This window comes from Pithys albifrons, chromosome Z (assembly GCF_047495875.1).
Source record: "Pithys albifrons albifrons isolate INPA30051 chromosome Z, PitAlb_v1, whole genome shotgun sequence".
NCBI classification, from domain to species: Eukaryota; Metazoa; Chordata; class Aves; order Passeriformes; family Thamnophilidae; genus Pithys; species Pithys albifrons.
Window position 1 is genome coordinate 60391342 of NC_092497.1, and position 15556 is coordinate 60406897.

The 15556-nt window shown below is 39.7% G+C and overlaps 1 protein-coding gene across 1 annotated transcript; it reads left to right on the top strand.

Annotated features, from left to right (window-relative positions):
• The first annotated feature begins 392 nt into the window (after positions 1–392).
• On the top strand, positions 393–14708 carry SLC25A46 (solute carrier family 25 member 46). The gene is made up of 8 exons (XM_071580807.1): positions 393–750; positions 3048–3090; positions 5365–5422; positions 5939–6016; positions 6682–6782; positions 9805–9861; positions 10297–10354; positions 13431–14708. The coding sequence occupies exons 1-8, from the start codon at positions 501–503 to the stop codon at positions 14007–14009; spliced, it is 1224 nt and encodes a 407-aa protein (XP_071436908.1). The 5' UTR covers positions 393–500; the 3' UTR covers positions 14010–14708.
• Positions 14709–15556: the final 848 nt, after the last annotated feature.

Consider the following 15556-nt stretch of genomic DNA (forward strand, 5'->3'; position numbering starts at 1 on the left):
CTGAGATTGGCCGTGGCACTGAGTGCCATGATCTGGTAAAGGGAGTGGAGCTGGACCAAGGGTTGGACTTGATGATCTCGGAGGTCTTTTCCAACCCAATGGATTCTATGATTCTATGTCATTCCTCTCGTCAGCTCACAGGGATCGCAACAAGGATGCTCGTCCTGGACAGTTCTGACACGGCTCGTGGCGTGGTCACACCGCGATGTTTCTCACGGTTTCTACACGAGGATCGCCCGGCAGCGGGGGGGCCGGGAGCGGTGCCGCCATAGGATTCCGCCCAGGATTCCCCACATTCCGGGAGGGACGGGACGGGACGCGACCACTTCGGGTCCGCCGCGGCCCCAGGGGGCGCTCTTGGCCTCGCGCCGCCGGCCCCGCCCCCTGGGCCGTCACGCGCGGGGGCGGAAGTGCCGGTTGGTGCGGAGGGTGCGGGTCTGGCCCGGCCCGAGCGCGGCACCCCCGGAGCCCTCCCGTCCCCTCCTCGGCCAACCCCCGCCATGCACCCGCGGCGCCCCGACGGCTTCGACGGCCTGGGCTACCGCGGGGCCGGCCGCGAGGAGATGGGCCCCGGCACCAGGCCCTTCAGCGGTTCGGAGCTGGGCCACTGGGTGACCACCCCGCCCGACATCCCCGGCAGCCGAAACCTGCACTGGGGCGAGAAGACGCCGCCGTACGGTGCCGGGACCCCCCTGGGCGGCGCCGGCCTCAACGAGGAGCCCAACCTGGGGGCGGGCGGCCCCGGCGCCGGTAAGGGAGGCCGGGCCGGGCCGCGCTGGCCCCGCGCTCAGCCCCGGGTCACAGATAAAGGCAGAGGCGGCCCCCCCGGCTTCTCCTTTGCGCTGGAACGGCAGGGGCAAAATCCAAAAGTCCTTTAGAAAAAGAAGAGCTGTGTTCCAGGAGCGCCTGTTGCCCCCCTGCACCGCACAGTTCTGTGTGAATGATGGTTCCCCAGACAGGCAGGTCCCAGTTGAGCGCATGTAAACAATAATCCTGCGGGAATACTCCGCCCTCTGCAAGGGCAGGAAGTGCCTTCGCGTCTCAGCTGTTGGTTTATTCAGTGTTGGTGGTGCAGACTGTGTGTCTTCTGGCAGCTTATTAGGCTGAAAACATGAGCTGGTGATATAAACCTCCCTCCCCGGGCGATAGTGAGGGAACTGTGGGACTGACAGAATTTAAGGAAGCAACTGGGTTCAAGTCTTTTCCAGCAGAATCTGTCAGAAGTACAGTATCGTTTTAGGTCTTCATGAAATGGAGTTGAAATTAGAAAAACCTACGTTATCAAGGCTGCTGGATGTTGTCTCTCTTAATTAAAAGAAGCAGTTTATGTACACTTGAGTATTAAAGTTTTATGAAACTTTGTAATTTATCTGAAATGCCATTCTCTAAGAAAGCAAGTATTTTTTCTTTTCTTTTTTTCCTTTCTTCCTTCCTTTTCTTCCTTCCTTTTCTTCCTTCCTTTTCTTCCTTCCTCCTTTTCTTCCTTCCTCCTTTTCTTCCTTCCTCCTTTTCTTCCTTCCTCCTTTTCTTCCTCCTTTTCTTCCTTCCTTCCTTTTCTTCCTTCCTTCCTTTTCTTCCTTCCTTCCTTTTCTTCCTTCCTTCCTTTTCTTCCTTCCTTCCTTTTCTTCCTTCCTTCCTTTTCTTCCTTCCTTCCTTTTCTTCCTTCCTTCCTTTTCTTCCTTCCTTCCTTTTCTTCCTTCCTTCCTTTTCTTCCTTCCTTCCTTTTCTTCCTTCCTTCCTTTTCTTCCTTCCTTCCTTCCTTCCTTCCTTCCTTCCTTCCTTCCTTTCCTTCCTTTCCTTCCTTTCCTTCCTTTCCTTCCTTTCCTTCCTTTCCTTCCTTTCCTTCCTTTCCTTCCTTTCCTTCCTTTCCTTCCTTTCCTTCCTTTCCTTCCTTTCCTTCCCTTCCTTCCCTTCCTTTCTTTCCTTCCTTTCCTTCTTTCCTTCCTTTCCTTCTTTCCTTCCTTTCCTTCTTTCCTTCCTTTCCTTCTTTCCTTCCTTTCCTTCCTTCCTTCCTTCCTTCCTTTTCTTCCTTCCTTCCTTTTCTTCCTTCCTTCCTTTTCTTCCTTCCTTCCTTTTTTTCTTTTTTCTCTTTTTCTTTTACCTGTAGTGCAGTGATTTCCTTCTGGTCTTACAAAGAACAACCCTTAGCTGGACTTCTGATCCATGCAAGCACTAACTTTAAGTATTCTGGCATACTTGGACTCTACCATTTTTGCCTCCTGTCTGCTCATGGAGAGAGTGTTCACTCTGCATTTTGCAGGACTGATAAGGAGTTTCTGTAATCACTGAATTCACCTGCTGCAAGTGGAGAGAGTCTTACCGTTTTCTTGGAAGGGCTGCCCCACCTGTATGGAGCTCCCCTGGTTCTCTCCCTGCTTTCAGACTGCTTGCACCCTGAAACTTGCAGGGCTGAGCATTAATTTTCAGTTGCCTTTACAGTTCTTACGCTTCTTAAAATCTCTTTTGGTAATTCCCAATGTGCAAATGTCTGTCTGGCAGACACTCTCGTTGCAGTTTTTGCAGTTCTCCAGATTTTTGTGAAGGAGTGGAGATAAACAACTGGCTTGAAAACTTCCTTTATGTTGATGTTTCTTACTTCATTCATGGCTTTTTTATATTACTTTTCCCAAATATTGTCCTTTTACTGTTCTGTCTTAGCATTATTTTCACCTCAGATATCTAAATTTATATTTCAGATTTACTGTAAACTGCGTGCTGAATTTTTCAGTGGTTGATTTGAGTTAGATTTTTTTTTAAATACTCTGTCTTTCTGCTCAGTTGCTCTTTTTTTCCTGTAAGATAAGCATAATTTTATATACAAAAGTCCATACAAACTCAAGTGCAGTTCAAAGTGCAAATATCCTTGGGGGAATAATTTTCTTATTATCTTCTGTTGCTGACCTGCCATAAATCTTATGGTTTAGTGCTCATAATTTTCTGAAGCAAGTACAGGATAGAATTAGTTTTTCAGATCCTGTACATGGCATTTTCTCCTGTTTTATGATTATCACTGTTATATAAGCTGTCTTTTTGTTTTTTCTTTCCAGAGCAGTTAAACAGATTTGCAGGCTTTGGAATTGGCCTTGCAAGGTAAGAATTGTATTCAACAACAGTGAAGTAGTAAAGTACTCATTTGTCTTGTAAACCCTGCTTACACTTTTGTGGTTTTATGCTGATGGACTTCAGCAGTGGAAATAACTTTAGGAACCTACTACCCAAAATCCATTTACTTTTCTTTTTTCTTTAACTGTTGCTCAAAAATTTTTGATCAGCAAAGAATGCAAGAAACAGTTTTTCCTAAGTTGTGCCCAGGATATCTGTACCCTGTCTGAGCAATCTGAAAGGATCATCAGAAAATTTTTCTCACATCTGCCATTTCTATTATTATTTTTAGGTAATGCAAATATTTCCTAAGAGGTGAAAATGTCTTCAAGTATATTATCAAAGTATCACAGGATCATCATGTTCATGATAGCCAAGTGGTTTGATAACTATTTTTAATTTATTATGGTGACACTGATAATTGATAGTATTTTTGAGAAAGTGGTGGACTTCAACCATTTCAGAGTTGAAATTGTCAAGTGTAAGATGATGACATACTTAGGATTTTTTTACAGGATGCCAACTCAGTCACACTCAGCTGATTTGGTTTTCCTTCGTCAAAGAACTAATGCAACTTGTGAAAGAGTGGGAGTGGGTTTGTTTTGACTTGAAAAAGTTGGGATTAAAAAAAGTTCTACTCCTTGTTGGTTGACCTGAATGTGAGACTTCTCAGAAAAAAGTTCTTCTCCTCAGAATATGAGAATACTTTTTTTCCTTACTCAATTTCAGACCAAAATGGAAAGTTGAGGTTCATACAGAGTACTTTTTACCTGAAGAGGAGGACCTGGGTTTTTAGCACTTGATCACCATCCTGTCCTGCTCCTACCCCCTAGTTATGGTCCTTGATGCCCATCAGAACCTCTTGTAGCCTGTTTGACTTACTAAAACAGAAGACAGAGTCAAAGGGCTGGATCATTTTTTCCTGTTTCAGTTAGCCTGATACACCTGGGAGTTGACCAGCTGTGAAAGCCACCAGACACCAGTTGATGGAACCACAGAGGGAAGGCATAAAGAGGAGGACTAAGAATGACTGAGTTTGGCAGGGAGTGAGTTGCTCAAGTTAAATCATCCCATTTCGTGAAACTGCTTGTCCTTCTCCCACTGCTTCCCGTGCAGTGGCTCAGCTTGCTCATTCAGACCCCTTGGTGAGCTTGTTCATTTGTTAAAATAGAGTTGATGGAGTGGAAGAACTAATCCCTCTAAATATGTAAAGAGGAGTTGAATTTCTTTCCAAGCTTATGGAACAGAAGGACCTCAGTTGAGCACCCACACAGGAGTGGAGCCAGGGCAGGAACATGTTGGTCTCAGTGAGGAGCAGAGAGATGTTGTGAACTACAGGCATTCATTTAATTAAGCATGACAGTTCACGTTCTGAGCACCATGGCCACCTGGACTAAAATGAACATGGAGTTTTGTGAGGTTAGTTGAGATGGCTGCAGGGAAGTCTTAATAGATACCAGCTGAAATACAGGGAAAGCTCTTCTGGTAGGAGCAAACTACACATTAGCTCAATAATTATGACACTGCAGGGTCAGTACTTTTCTGTGCCAATTAGTACTTGTTTGTCTGGAGTTAAGAAACCTACCTCTGATGATCCTGTAGCTGTTACTTGGCATGTTTAGAAAAATCCTGGATGTTTTGGATTTTTAATCTATCCCCCAGGTTTGAACATACAGGTAAGTACTCTGATCACTCTGGCACTCTTGAGATGAAATGAGCTGCAACCAGAACTCGTACTTTGAATGTCAGAGGACTTTTATAAGAAGTTTTCATTGAAATAAAACTTATAGGAGTCGTGGGAGTGTTGCTTTGGGGCAGTAGCATTTTCAGTGGGAAAATAGTTGGCTGTCAGTACCAGTCCACTAGGCCGGCTAAGAAGAGTCTTTATTAATAATATGGTGTGCAGAATGAATGTAAAACTGGAATCTAATCCTGTCATAATTGTGTGTCTGGCCTGTTTTGTTCCCTGATACTTTGAGGGGGAGGGCTTAAGAAATTTTGTTTGATGATTCAGCTGTAAAAATACATGCATACCACATATACATGGGCCTTTTTCATAGAGAATAAAGTGTGTCAGGTTTTTTGTATCTTGTTCCTTTTGTAGTATTGGCAGGACATCAGGCAGCCATCAAAAATACCCCATTTAGTTCACAAGATAATATATTGTTTTCCCAAATACTGATCTGGTGTTGTTAGAGAAAATGACAAGCCTAAGAAATTTATAGTGATTTCCTATACATTAAATACAATTTTCTTTTAAAGCCTATTTACAGAAAATGTGTTGGCACATCCTTGCATTGTTCTACGTCGTCAGTGTCAGGTACGTCTTTTACATTCTCTTTTCCAGTCAGAGCTCTCGTGTACTGTGATATTTCTGTATTTTCATACTCTGTATGAAAGTGTAATATGAGGAGGGTAAGGAAGCCTCACAATTTTTGGGGAGACACTGCTACATTAACATATTTTTACAATACATGTCTTCCATTCTGAAATTCAGTTTGTCTTGAGAATTCTTGGTCATTTTTATTTGGGCACTGGAAAGTGAATTACAGCAAGTAAGTTTTTTGGAGTCTGCAAAGAAACTTCTAGATCCCCATTTACAAACAGGATGCTTTGTTTCATAGTTTCTGATTTATACTTGCTTTTGTGTTTACTTTTTCAACCTACAAATACTTAAAATTTCTGCATGTTTTCCTAAATCTCAGTGAAAATTTATTCATATTTTTAACTCACCTTTACAGAGAGAAAGTTCTTACATTGGAAATTCTTTTATTCTTCAGAGCAGTACCATTTGCAAGTGTGTTACTAAAACTGCCATTATTTATATTTTTCTCAGGTTAATTATCATGCTCGGAATTATCATCTCACTCCATTTACTGTTGTCAATATTATGTACTGCATCAATAAGGCACAGGTGAGTATTTGGGGCAGGCTGTACCTGACCACATAAGTGCATTGCAATCCATAACTCTTTGTGTAGGTTAAAAACATGGCCATTATAAGCGTTTGTTATTTTTATGGTTGCAGAATGTTTGAAAAAGATCAATCTAAGTCATTCTTTTTTTAAGAAGTTTAGTACTTTGTGGGAAGATTTGCAGATGTTAGAAAACTAAAGGTCCCTGAAATTGAATTTTTTTCATTAGGATTCTAAAAGATCATTAATCTCTATGTGGATAAAGATAATATCTAAGCAATTGCTTCCAACAATAATACAGAATTAATCTGCAATTCGGCATAGGAATGGCAATCCTGAAACTCGGATCAGAAGGCAGTAAGAAAAGGCTTTCTGTATTTCCTCTGAGTGTACTTTTAGTATCCGAAGGTCATTTTGTCCATAGGAAGTGGTGTTAAGTTTACAGTACAGAGTATTAACAGTGAGAGAGACATCGACAAAATTGTTGGCAACTCTTCGATGTTATTGAAAAACAAAAAGTTTCTCTGTAGTTGAAAAGTGAGTTGTTACCTGAATTTGGTAATAAAGTTGAATGGTAGAATTGTAGCCTTCTGTGCTATGAATTTGCTGAAATTTTATTATAATTAGTAAGGTTTTTGAGTTTTATGTTGCATATTTCAAAACAGGGTCCAAGAGCTCTCTGGAAAGGAATGGGCAGCACTTTCATTGTTCAGGGCATAACCCTGGGAACAGAAGGCATCATCAGTGAATTTACACCTTTGCCAAGGTATTGCATGGGTTTTTTACTTCTTCTCACAAATTTATCTTCGGGTTTTGATCTATATTCAAAGTATTAGAAATGTAAGGCTGGTTCAAACATGTTACTTCATGAGAACAGTCAGGTCAGACATGGAATAGGAGTTTCCCTGCACAGTGTTGTTTTGGCAGAGACAATCTTGTAGTCCATAAGTAGTGAGAGGCTTTTTTGGGAACTTTGTATGTTTGGTGTGTCTGCTTACTGGTCTGAGTACAGAAATACTGTAGCAAACTAGTCTTTGGTATTATTTGATTGTAATAAATTCCTAAATTTCTTGTGTTTTGGTTTGTATTGTGTGGGACCAGCAACTACCGTATCTAAGGTAAAATTTCTGGTCTCATTAATCTAAATACAAAAAACATGCCCAGCTAAAGCCCCAGCACTGGCGTCTTGCTGGACATTGGCACTGTGTGTGGTAGGTGAGAACAGAATGGCCTGCACTGGTAAATGAGAAGACATGGTAAGTGAGAGTACATATGACTGGCAGCTTTGTGTTCTGTCTTCCATTACCAACAACTGAATATAATTTGTTCAATATTGCAATAATGAAGGGGTTACAACTAAAAATTATTGACTTAATTAAATATTCACCATTCTACACCACTGTGTCCATCTGCTGCTCTAAAAGTTTAGTAATATCTTTTATTTTGATTTATGACTATCTGATTTATGCTTAATTATATCTCCAGGATTTGTGATGTCTTTCTGCTTTGAGGTACAGAGCTGATAAAGAATTTTTGTTTGGAGACCTTTTATTTTATTTTATTTTATAATGCTTCAGAGCCAACAGTAAGGGCTGGCAACTGTAATGTGTATTATAAACAGTTTTGTTACAGATATATTAAGAGTAAGCAGGTTGTGTGTTTATTATATGTGGAAATTAGAAGGAGCCTTTGAGTTCATTAAAAAATAGGAAAAGATGCCTTACTTAAGTTACAGGACAGACATGGAAGCCAGTAAGATGATAAAGATCTGTCTTGGAAAATGTATTTGGGAGGCAGGAAAGTAGTTGGGTTTCTGGTTTGAGTGGAGCAGTGAGCTTGAGAATCATGTTAGGTTTCAGAAGAGACAAGTAGTGCCTATTTTGAATGTGTGGACAGAGACAAAGCATTTAAGGGACATGGAGACTAACCTGGTTTTAAAGACAAGAAATGTAGATAGGCTGAAACAAACTACTCTTATGCATCCATCCTAATAAAGGTAAGTCTTTGCAGGCCCAGAAGCGTTGACAAAAGCATTTCATTAAATTGGGTGGAGAGTGTATGTAAGATTTTTGCTCAGCTCTGTCTCATACCTAATCGAAATTCCAGGCATCCACTTTACTCCAAGTGGTTTTTTGTTCTAGTTTTTGAATACAGCTGTAGGGTATGCTTAAGGTCATGAGACATGATAGTGTTTATATTTTCATATTTCTGATTTCTGCTAAATGTGAGCAATGATTTTCTTCTTGTGGACCAGTAGTACAGCAGTTTGAGAGGTAGGCTGGTGGTGCTGCCAAAAGAAGCAAACCTTTCTGGTGGAACCACCTCATTCCTTCCTCAGTGCTGCTCCCATCCTTGTGCCATCACAATATGTGAATGGTCAGGAAATGAACCAGGCTGGGAAAGTGATCCTTGTTTCATTCATGCACCACCCCATGCTTGTTTTCTGCTGAGTACTCATTTTTCCCTTTTGATGGTGCCATGCATGTTTGGGCTGTCATGTGGAGGTGGGGGTGATTTCTTACAGCAGAAGTGCCAGCAAATCTGATTTCAGACTTATTTAACTACATTATCAATCTCCAAAGGACACAGAGAAGTGAAATGTCAATTCAAATTCCGTATCATGATATCATAAAAGAATGCCCCTGTTTTAGGATAGAGGCCCAGAAATGGGTGTGAACGTTTGAATGTGGTTCTGTGCCAGACAAACTCACTCTGTAGTTGTTCTTCCACTGCAGGGACAGTTGTGCCAAGTAGATTGACAGGTTAGGCTTTCACACCTTAGTTTGTCTGGTTTAATTTTCCACATCGTTAAAGTATTATGGGTCAGTGGATGTGATCCAAGTGTCTGAAATACATAATGGCAAAGATAATCTTCTGTTCCTATTTAGTGACTGACCTCTGTGTTTAGGAAAGTGATAGATACTAGTGTCACAAAATTTTTGAGGAAGAGTAAAGAATTGCCTTTCTTGGATTAGATTGTTGTGTCTGCAGGCAGTGGCTGAGTGCAACTCCTGGAGGACAATGGAAGCTGAACACTTAACAGCTTGTTATTAAAAATGTGTCCTAGTGTGTCCAAAAGTTGGACAAAGTATCTTTACCTCATAGCTGAAGTATTTACCATATGCATGGTAAGTACATGTGGCATTTGAGTGTTTTCCTGAGTCAGGTGGGCTTACGTGTTCTGTCAAGTGGAATATAAACATTTGCTGATCATATTTTGAGGTGTGGGAATGTTTTTGATGTCATCATTGTGTTAGACAGCTTTTCTTTTTTCCTTTATCAGGATATGCTGTGTAGTGGTCATAAGTCAAAAAGCTCAAGTTACATTGTGCAGAATGACTGTGCAGCTTGATTTGCTCTTGTCTGTGTCAGAATGTGTTTTTAATTTTCAGGATAGAAACAGCAGGGTAAACATAGCCTCAAAGAATGGAAAAGGCACAACCAAACAAAAACATAATAAAAAATTGTATGTTTACAAAGGAAAAGTATTGAGATTTTAAAGTAACCCAGTGTTCCCTGAAAATTGCTGTAAGCCAGTTGCTGTGAGAGCTGCAGACAACTTATTAATTAACAGCTCTTTTGATCGAGTGTCTGACAGGCCTAAATGACTTCTAGAAGTTAAGCATGATTTAATAAATGTTTTGCTCTGCCTTTCCAATATGGGAAATCCTGCAACATAAACCTACAGTGGAACGTCAATATGAAAACGGGATGTTGACACCCATGGGAAGAAATACTTGAGAATTACATGTTCTTGCTCACAGTGTGGTAAATACTTCTCTTTTCAGGGAGCTTTCACATAAATGGAACTTAAAGCAGTTGGGTGGGCACCTTTTACTCAAAGGGTGAGTATAGCATGTCTCATTATCTAAACATGAATAAAACTACTAAATGTACAGTAATTTAGTCTGCAGCTATGGTTACTTGATAGAGTGCTAATGTAATTTTCAAACGTTGATTTTTTGAGCAATCTTGATTGCATACATCACTTTCACAGTTTCTCTCACGTTAGATCCCAGTGTCTGTATGGAAATTAACTGATGTAGAAGGTTAAATTCTTCTAGACCTGGATCAGTCTGGTTACATGGAATAGAATTTAGCAGAACTTTTGACTGAAGTTTTTCTTAACTTGTTAATGTGTACTTTAATAATTGAGTTGTGCTTTATTAATTTTGTCCTTGGAAGAATTTGGTAGATAATTTTCTCAACTTTCCTGTGCCTGTTTGGCTAAAATTACAGTATTGTCGTGACCTTAATTGTTATCTTGTTAATTTCTGCAGCTTAACACATGTAATAGCAATGCCTTTTTATTCTGCGAGCCTGATTGAAACTGTACAGGTAATTTACTTATATTTACAACATTTAAAAAGATATTGTGCTTTTCTTTATATATTAGATTATGCAGGGAACTGAATCTTTGAATTCAAGCTCATGTTGCAGTAATGGCATGTGTTTTGCTTGAGGCTGTTACAAGTTATTAACTGAGATAAAAAGTGCTTAGTATGATGGGTATATTAGTATATTATCTTAACCCTAAATCTAAAATTAGAAAGGACATTTAATATAGGTAGGTGGAATATGTTATGTATGAAATAAGGACTTGTTACATCTATATGTTATAGCAGATGACCATAAAGAAGTTTTTCTCATGTAAAGTTTTAATTAACAGACTTCAAAGACCAGTTGTTGCAGTGACACACACCCTCTCCCACCATAACAATTATAATGTTTTTCTAGTAATTTTAGGGGGATTTTTTGATGAAAGATTGTGCAGTACTCTTTCAGGACTGCTTTCTTTCAATCAGATTTTAAATTTTCAACTAGTTCTTCCTTCTCCATGAAAATTAATATCTGGATTTCTCACTTCGGATACAGCTCAGCTTGCCCTGTAACTGCACAGAATAACATGTAGCACTGTGTTGCACACAGTGAGGTGTTCGGCTCTTTCTGGAGAATGGACAGGGTTTAGCTACTACACAGAAGTGGTCCAGGGTAATTCTTCCAGTTACCTCTTTTTACAATGATTTGCTGTTATTCAGCATGATCGTATCTTTGTGAGCCAGTGGAACTCTTTTCTGTAAAGTGAACTCTCGTGTAGAAGAGAGTGCAGGATAGTCACTCTTGTGTCATTCAGTCAACAAAATAAGGATTTTCATTCATAAATCGACAGGTTCTAAGTACTGTCAAGAGTGATTTGCTGGTGTATGTCTCCAAAATGGTGCCTTTTCTTTGGAGAAGGCTGACTTCTACAGTTTCTTTGTTTCCACATGTACTTTACAGGCATGGACTCTTAAGGGGCAGTATTCTGCTCTGTGCCGAGGATCCAACCTTAAATGAGCCAGAAGGTACCAGGAAAGATGTTCTGTCTGAGGTGACGTTAAATGTCTGTGCAGGGACAGGCATAGACAGACTCCCAGCAACAAACTTGTTTCCTCTAGAGACACTCTGTATTTAAAAACCCCTGTATTCTCTTGAATTATTTTACAATTACAGTCTGAGGTCATCTCTGAGTTTGTGGGAGACATGGGAGACTTAGCTGTCTCGTAATGGGGAGCTGGTTGGAACTCAAAACTCCGTTAATTCCTGGGGAATGACTCTAATCTGAACATGCCATAATTCTGGAACTAGAAACAGTGGTAGAAAACTGTCAGTGTTTCTTGAGTTCATAGCAGGCCACAGAATGGAACAATATATTCATGTATTTTACTGCTTTTATTTTTGTCTGAAAGGAGGTTACTTTGCCTATGTTGTTGGACATGGGTAAATATTTACCAATAAATGACAAAAGAGAACAGGATTTAGAGCCTGTCATCTGTCTGGAAAATAAGCATAAACTTTCTTTGCTAGAGAGCACCTTAATAGGAAAACAATCAAAAAGCCAAAACATCATCTCTCCCCACCTTTTAGACACGTTATCACCTCTGTAAAGGATTGGTTATGAGAATGTCACTGATATCTGGGGTAATGTTAACATTTGTGAAGATTTTATTTAAGCTGTATTAATTAGTGCAGGGGAGCAACTTGGCTGGCCAGTTTTACATTATATTCCTGTGCTGCAGGAGGACAATGACCAGTAACAGAATCACTGAAAAACAAACTATTCTGAGTTGGAAGGGATCCACAAGGATCATCGAGGCCAGCTCTTAAGTCAATGACCCACACAGGGGATTGAACCCATGACCTTGGCATTATTACAACCACATTTTAACTGAGCTAATCTCAGGGTTCTACAAACCAGAAAAGTTATAAACATTGTGGGATTTGCGACTAGCAGGTTTATATTGACTTCGATTGTCTTAATTCTGTTAATCCAAGCTGCTCAACAGCATTTGGTACTTCTCCCAGTAAATACATTTCAGGAAAATAGCTGTAAATGGCAGAAAAGCATAGCTGCCATATCTCTGCTTTTGTCATTAGCTCCTCAAACCTCACGGTGGCGTGTTTGACTAAAACAAGCACAGTTTCGAAGTGCAGTGACTGGCAACGTGGGGAAGGAGAGGAGTCAGTGCAGGTTGTGGTGCTTAACTTGTTCTTAAAGTCTGTGAAACAGCATTATGTTCTCAGGGTTTTGAATTAGTTTCTTTCTTGCTCAGACTGACCATGCCAGCTTTGCAGGCTGTTTGGTCTTTCCTCAGAATACTGAGGAGTATTCTGGTGGTCTATCCTGGCATGAGGTCAGGTCACAGACCTCATGGACTCAGAAACTTGGGCACTCAGGAGAACACCCAAGTTTTGTATTTTGCATATAAACCATATGATAAAACACCGCAGTTTCCATAAGCATTAGAAGGGGAAACACTGTTTTTAGCTTAATCTTGCACTTGGAGATGGAATATAGTGATGTTTATTTTCACTAAATGAACAAAATAATTCTTCTAACAGACAGCATGGGCAAAGAGTATGATTTTCTTTGCATATAATGCAATGGAAAGCTGCAAAGCTGAACCTATTAAATTAAAAATCACCTTTCAACTCTAGTTAGAAAAGTCTTTACTCTGTACATTCAAGTTCAAAAATTACAGTCATAGTCCTTAAAATAGAGGAATTTTGAATTAGATGAATACTTTCTGGTATTTTCCTCCAGAAGTAGACATTTTAAGTTCATGACCGTTTTGCACACTGAGAACTTTCAGCAGTCGGCTGAAGGTTGAATTTCTTCAGTAGAAACACAAATAACTGCAATATACATTAAAAAAGCCTCTTCAGGATGGGTTCATTTTTTAAAAGGAATTTAATTGAATGCTATCAGGAGTGTTATAGCAGAGGACTTTTATTTATTCAGCTGTGTAGGCACAGTAGCATGCAAATGTTTAACTTTTCTTTTTTTAAAGTTATCAGTGATAGTGTAAGAGAGGGTGTCAGGATGGTTTTGAAGTGGTCAGCATGAGTTCTAATGACATCTTTGTGCTTGTAGAGTGAAATAATTCGAGATAATCCTGGCATCCTGGACTGCGTGAAGGAAGGAATTGGCAGAGTCGTAGGCATGGGAGTTCCCCACAGCAAACGTCTCCTCCCTCTGATGGTCTTGACTTTCCCAACGGCTCTACACGGAGTTCTTCACTATGTCATCCGTTCCATCGTCCAGAAGCTTGTTTTGTTTGTTCTGAAAAGGGGTAATTCCCACAATCTTCCAACTGACAGCTCCACTTCCGTGCAGAGCATGCTGGATGCGTATTTTCCAGAACTCATGGCTAGCTTTGCTGCTAGCCTTTGTGCTGATGTCATGCTTTACCCACTGGAAACAGTTTTACACCGCCTTCATATTCAAGGGACACGCACAATAATTGACAATACAGACCTTGGCTATGAAGTGCTTCCAATCAATACTCAGTATGAGGGAATGAAAGACTGCATAAATACTATAAAACAGGAAGAAGGAATGCAAGGTTTTTATAAAGGATTTGGAGCTGTTTTAGTACAGTATACCTTGCATGCGGCAGTTTTACAGCTCACCAAAATTATTTACTCAACACTGCTTCGAAATGTTTCTTAATCTGTCCAGATCTGGATCTAGCACAGTGGTCATGGTTGACTTGCTAGCCTAGTGCTTGAAAATGGCTTAGAAAATGAAGCCACTCAGTGGATTCTCCTGTCACTGTAAAACAACTTGTTTTAAAAATGGGGATATAGTTTCCAAAGTGTAATTAAATAAGTACTGTTTAAACATGATAGACACAAATGGAATACATCATACGCAGTCATAAAAGGGGATCAGATTTCAAATATGATTGCAGTGAGGATTTACCTTTCCTCTTACCAGTTCACTGACTTAAGGAATGGATATGAGTTGTTAGTATCTGCTTTATAAGCATCACATCTGATATATTTAATATGGACTGTTAGCCAGCTCAAAGGAATTTATTTTCCTAAGTTGTAAGGCCTTGCAAGTAGGGTACTGATGGCTTTACTGGTCTTTTTAAAATGTTTCAACTTCACTGGTAATGGAACTGTGAGTAAAATAGAAACTGTAAAAGTAACTTTAGACTTAAATGTCATAATTTACATGTACTTAGAGGAATTCTTATTTTGCTGAGTGTGGCAGAAGATGACTAAGAGGAATTTTGCTTTGTAGAAGAACAATGAAAAATCGAGTTTGGGCAAAGTTGCACAGAATGTGAATCTGACTGTTTTGCAATTTGTTTGCAAGGCTTACAGTAACTGAGGTGTGTGAATAAAGCAAATTAGAAACTGATGTATGCATGTGTAAGTGCCATTTTTAGTTGACTTTCGAATTCAGGGTTTAGTTTCACTGCTACTTCATGTGAGAGTAAAATAATCTTAAAAATGTGTGTCACAGCAGTAGTGTTAAAAGTCTGCAGAAAGCTAAAAAAAACCAATTGACTGTTCCTAGAATTTCTCTTTTGTTAGATCAGAGAGGTATGTATAAAATTACCTGCTTGCTATTTAGCACTGATATCCTTCATGTAGAATCTCTGCTAGATTACATATTTTGTGGAGCAGAGGTAAGTCTATTTTATGTGCAAGCAAACCACTGAAATGTATAAATTTTGCCCTCTTCCTCTTCAGACTCAGCCTGAAAATAATTTCTGATAATTCAAAAAAACTTAGTCCTTCTTGGTTTCATCATTAAATACTGGGAGGGAGGGAGATGGTTTTCAGCAAGTTAAGCATGTGGAAAGTCACTTTCAGATTGTATGAGAGGCTGTTGCTTTTTCACATTCTTGTGGCAAGTCTGGTTTTGTGAATGCTGTAAATTATTCTGCATTTTAATCCTTAGTCATTGTGTAGTTATCACTTATGGTAAGTAATCATGGCAAAATAATGCCAAGATGTTGCTGTTTGTAAGTTCTGATTTTAAATCAGATCTACTTTATTATTAATCTAACTTTCATGTATTTTAAATGCATAAGTGTTGAAATGGAAAGTATAGTGAACTTGGGAACTGGTTCATTTTGAAATATTGTTATTGCAAATTTAGTGTATAGTGTATGAAATAAAATGAGAACTCACTGTAAGTATTATAAAGTAATTCACCAAAGAGGCATGTAAAGGAATTCTGATTTGTGTCTTATGTTTTAC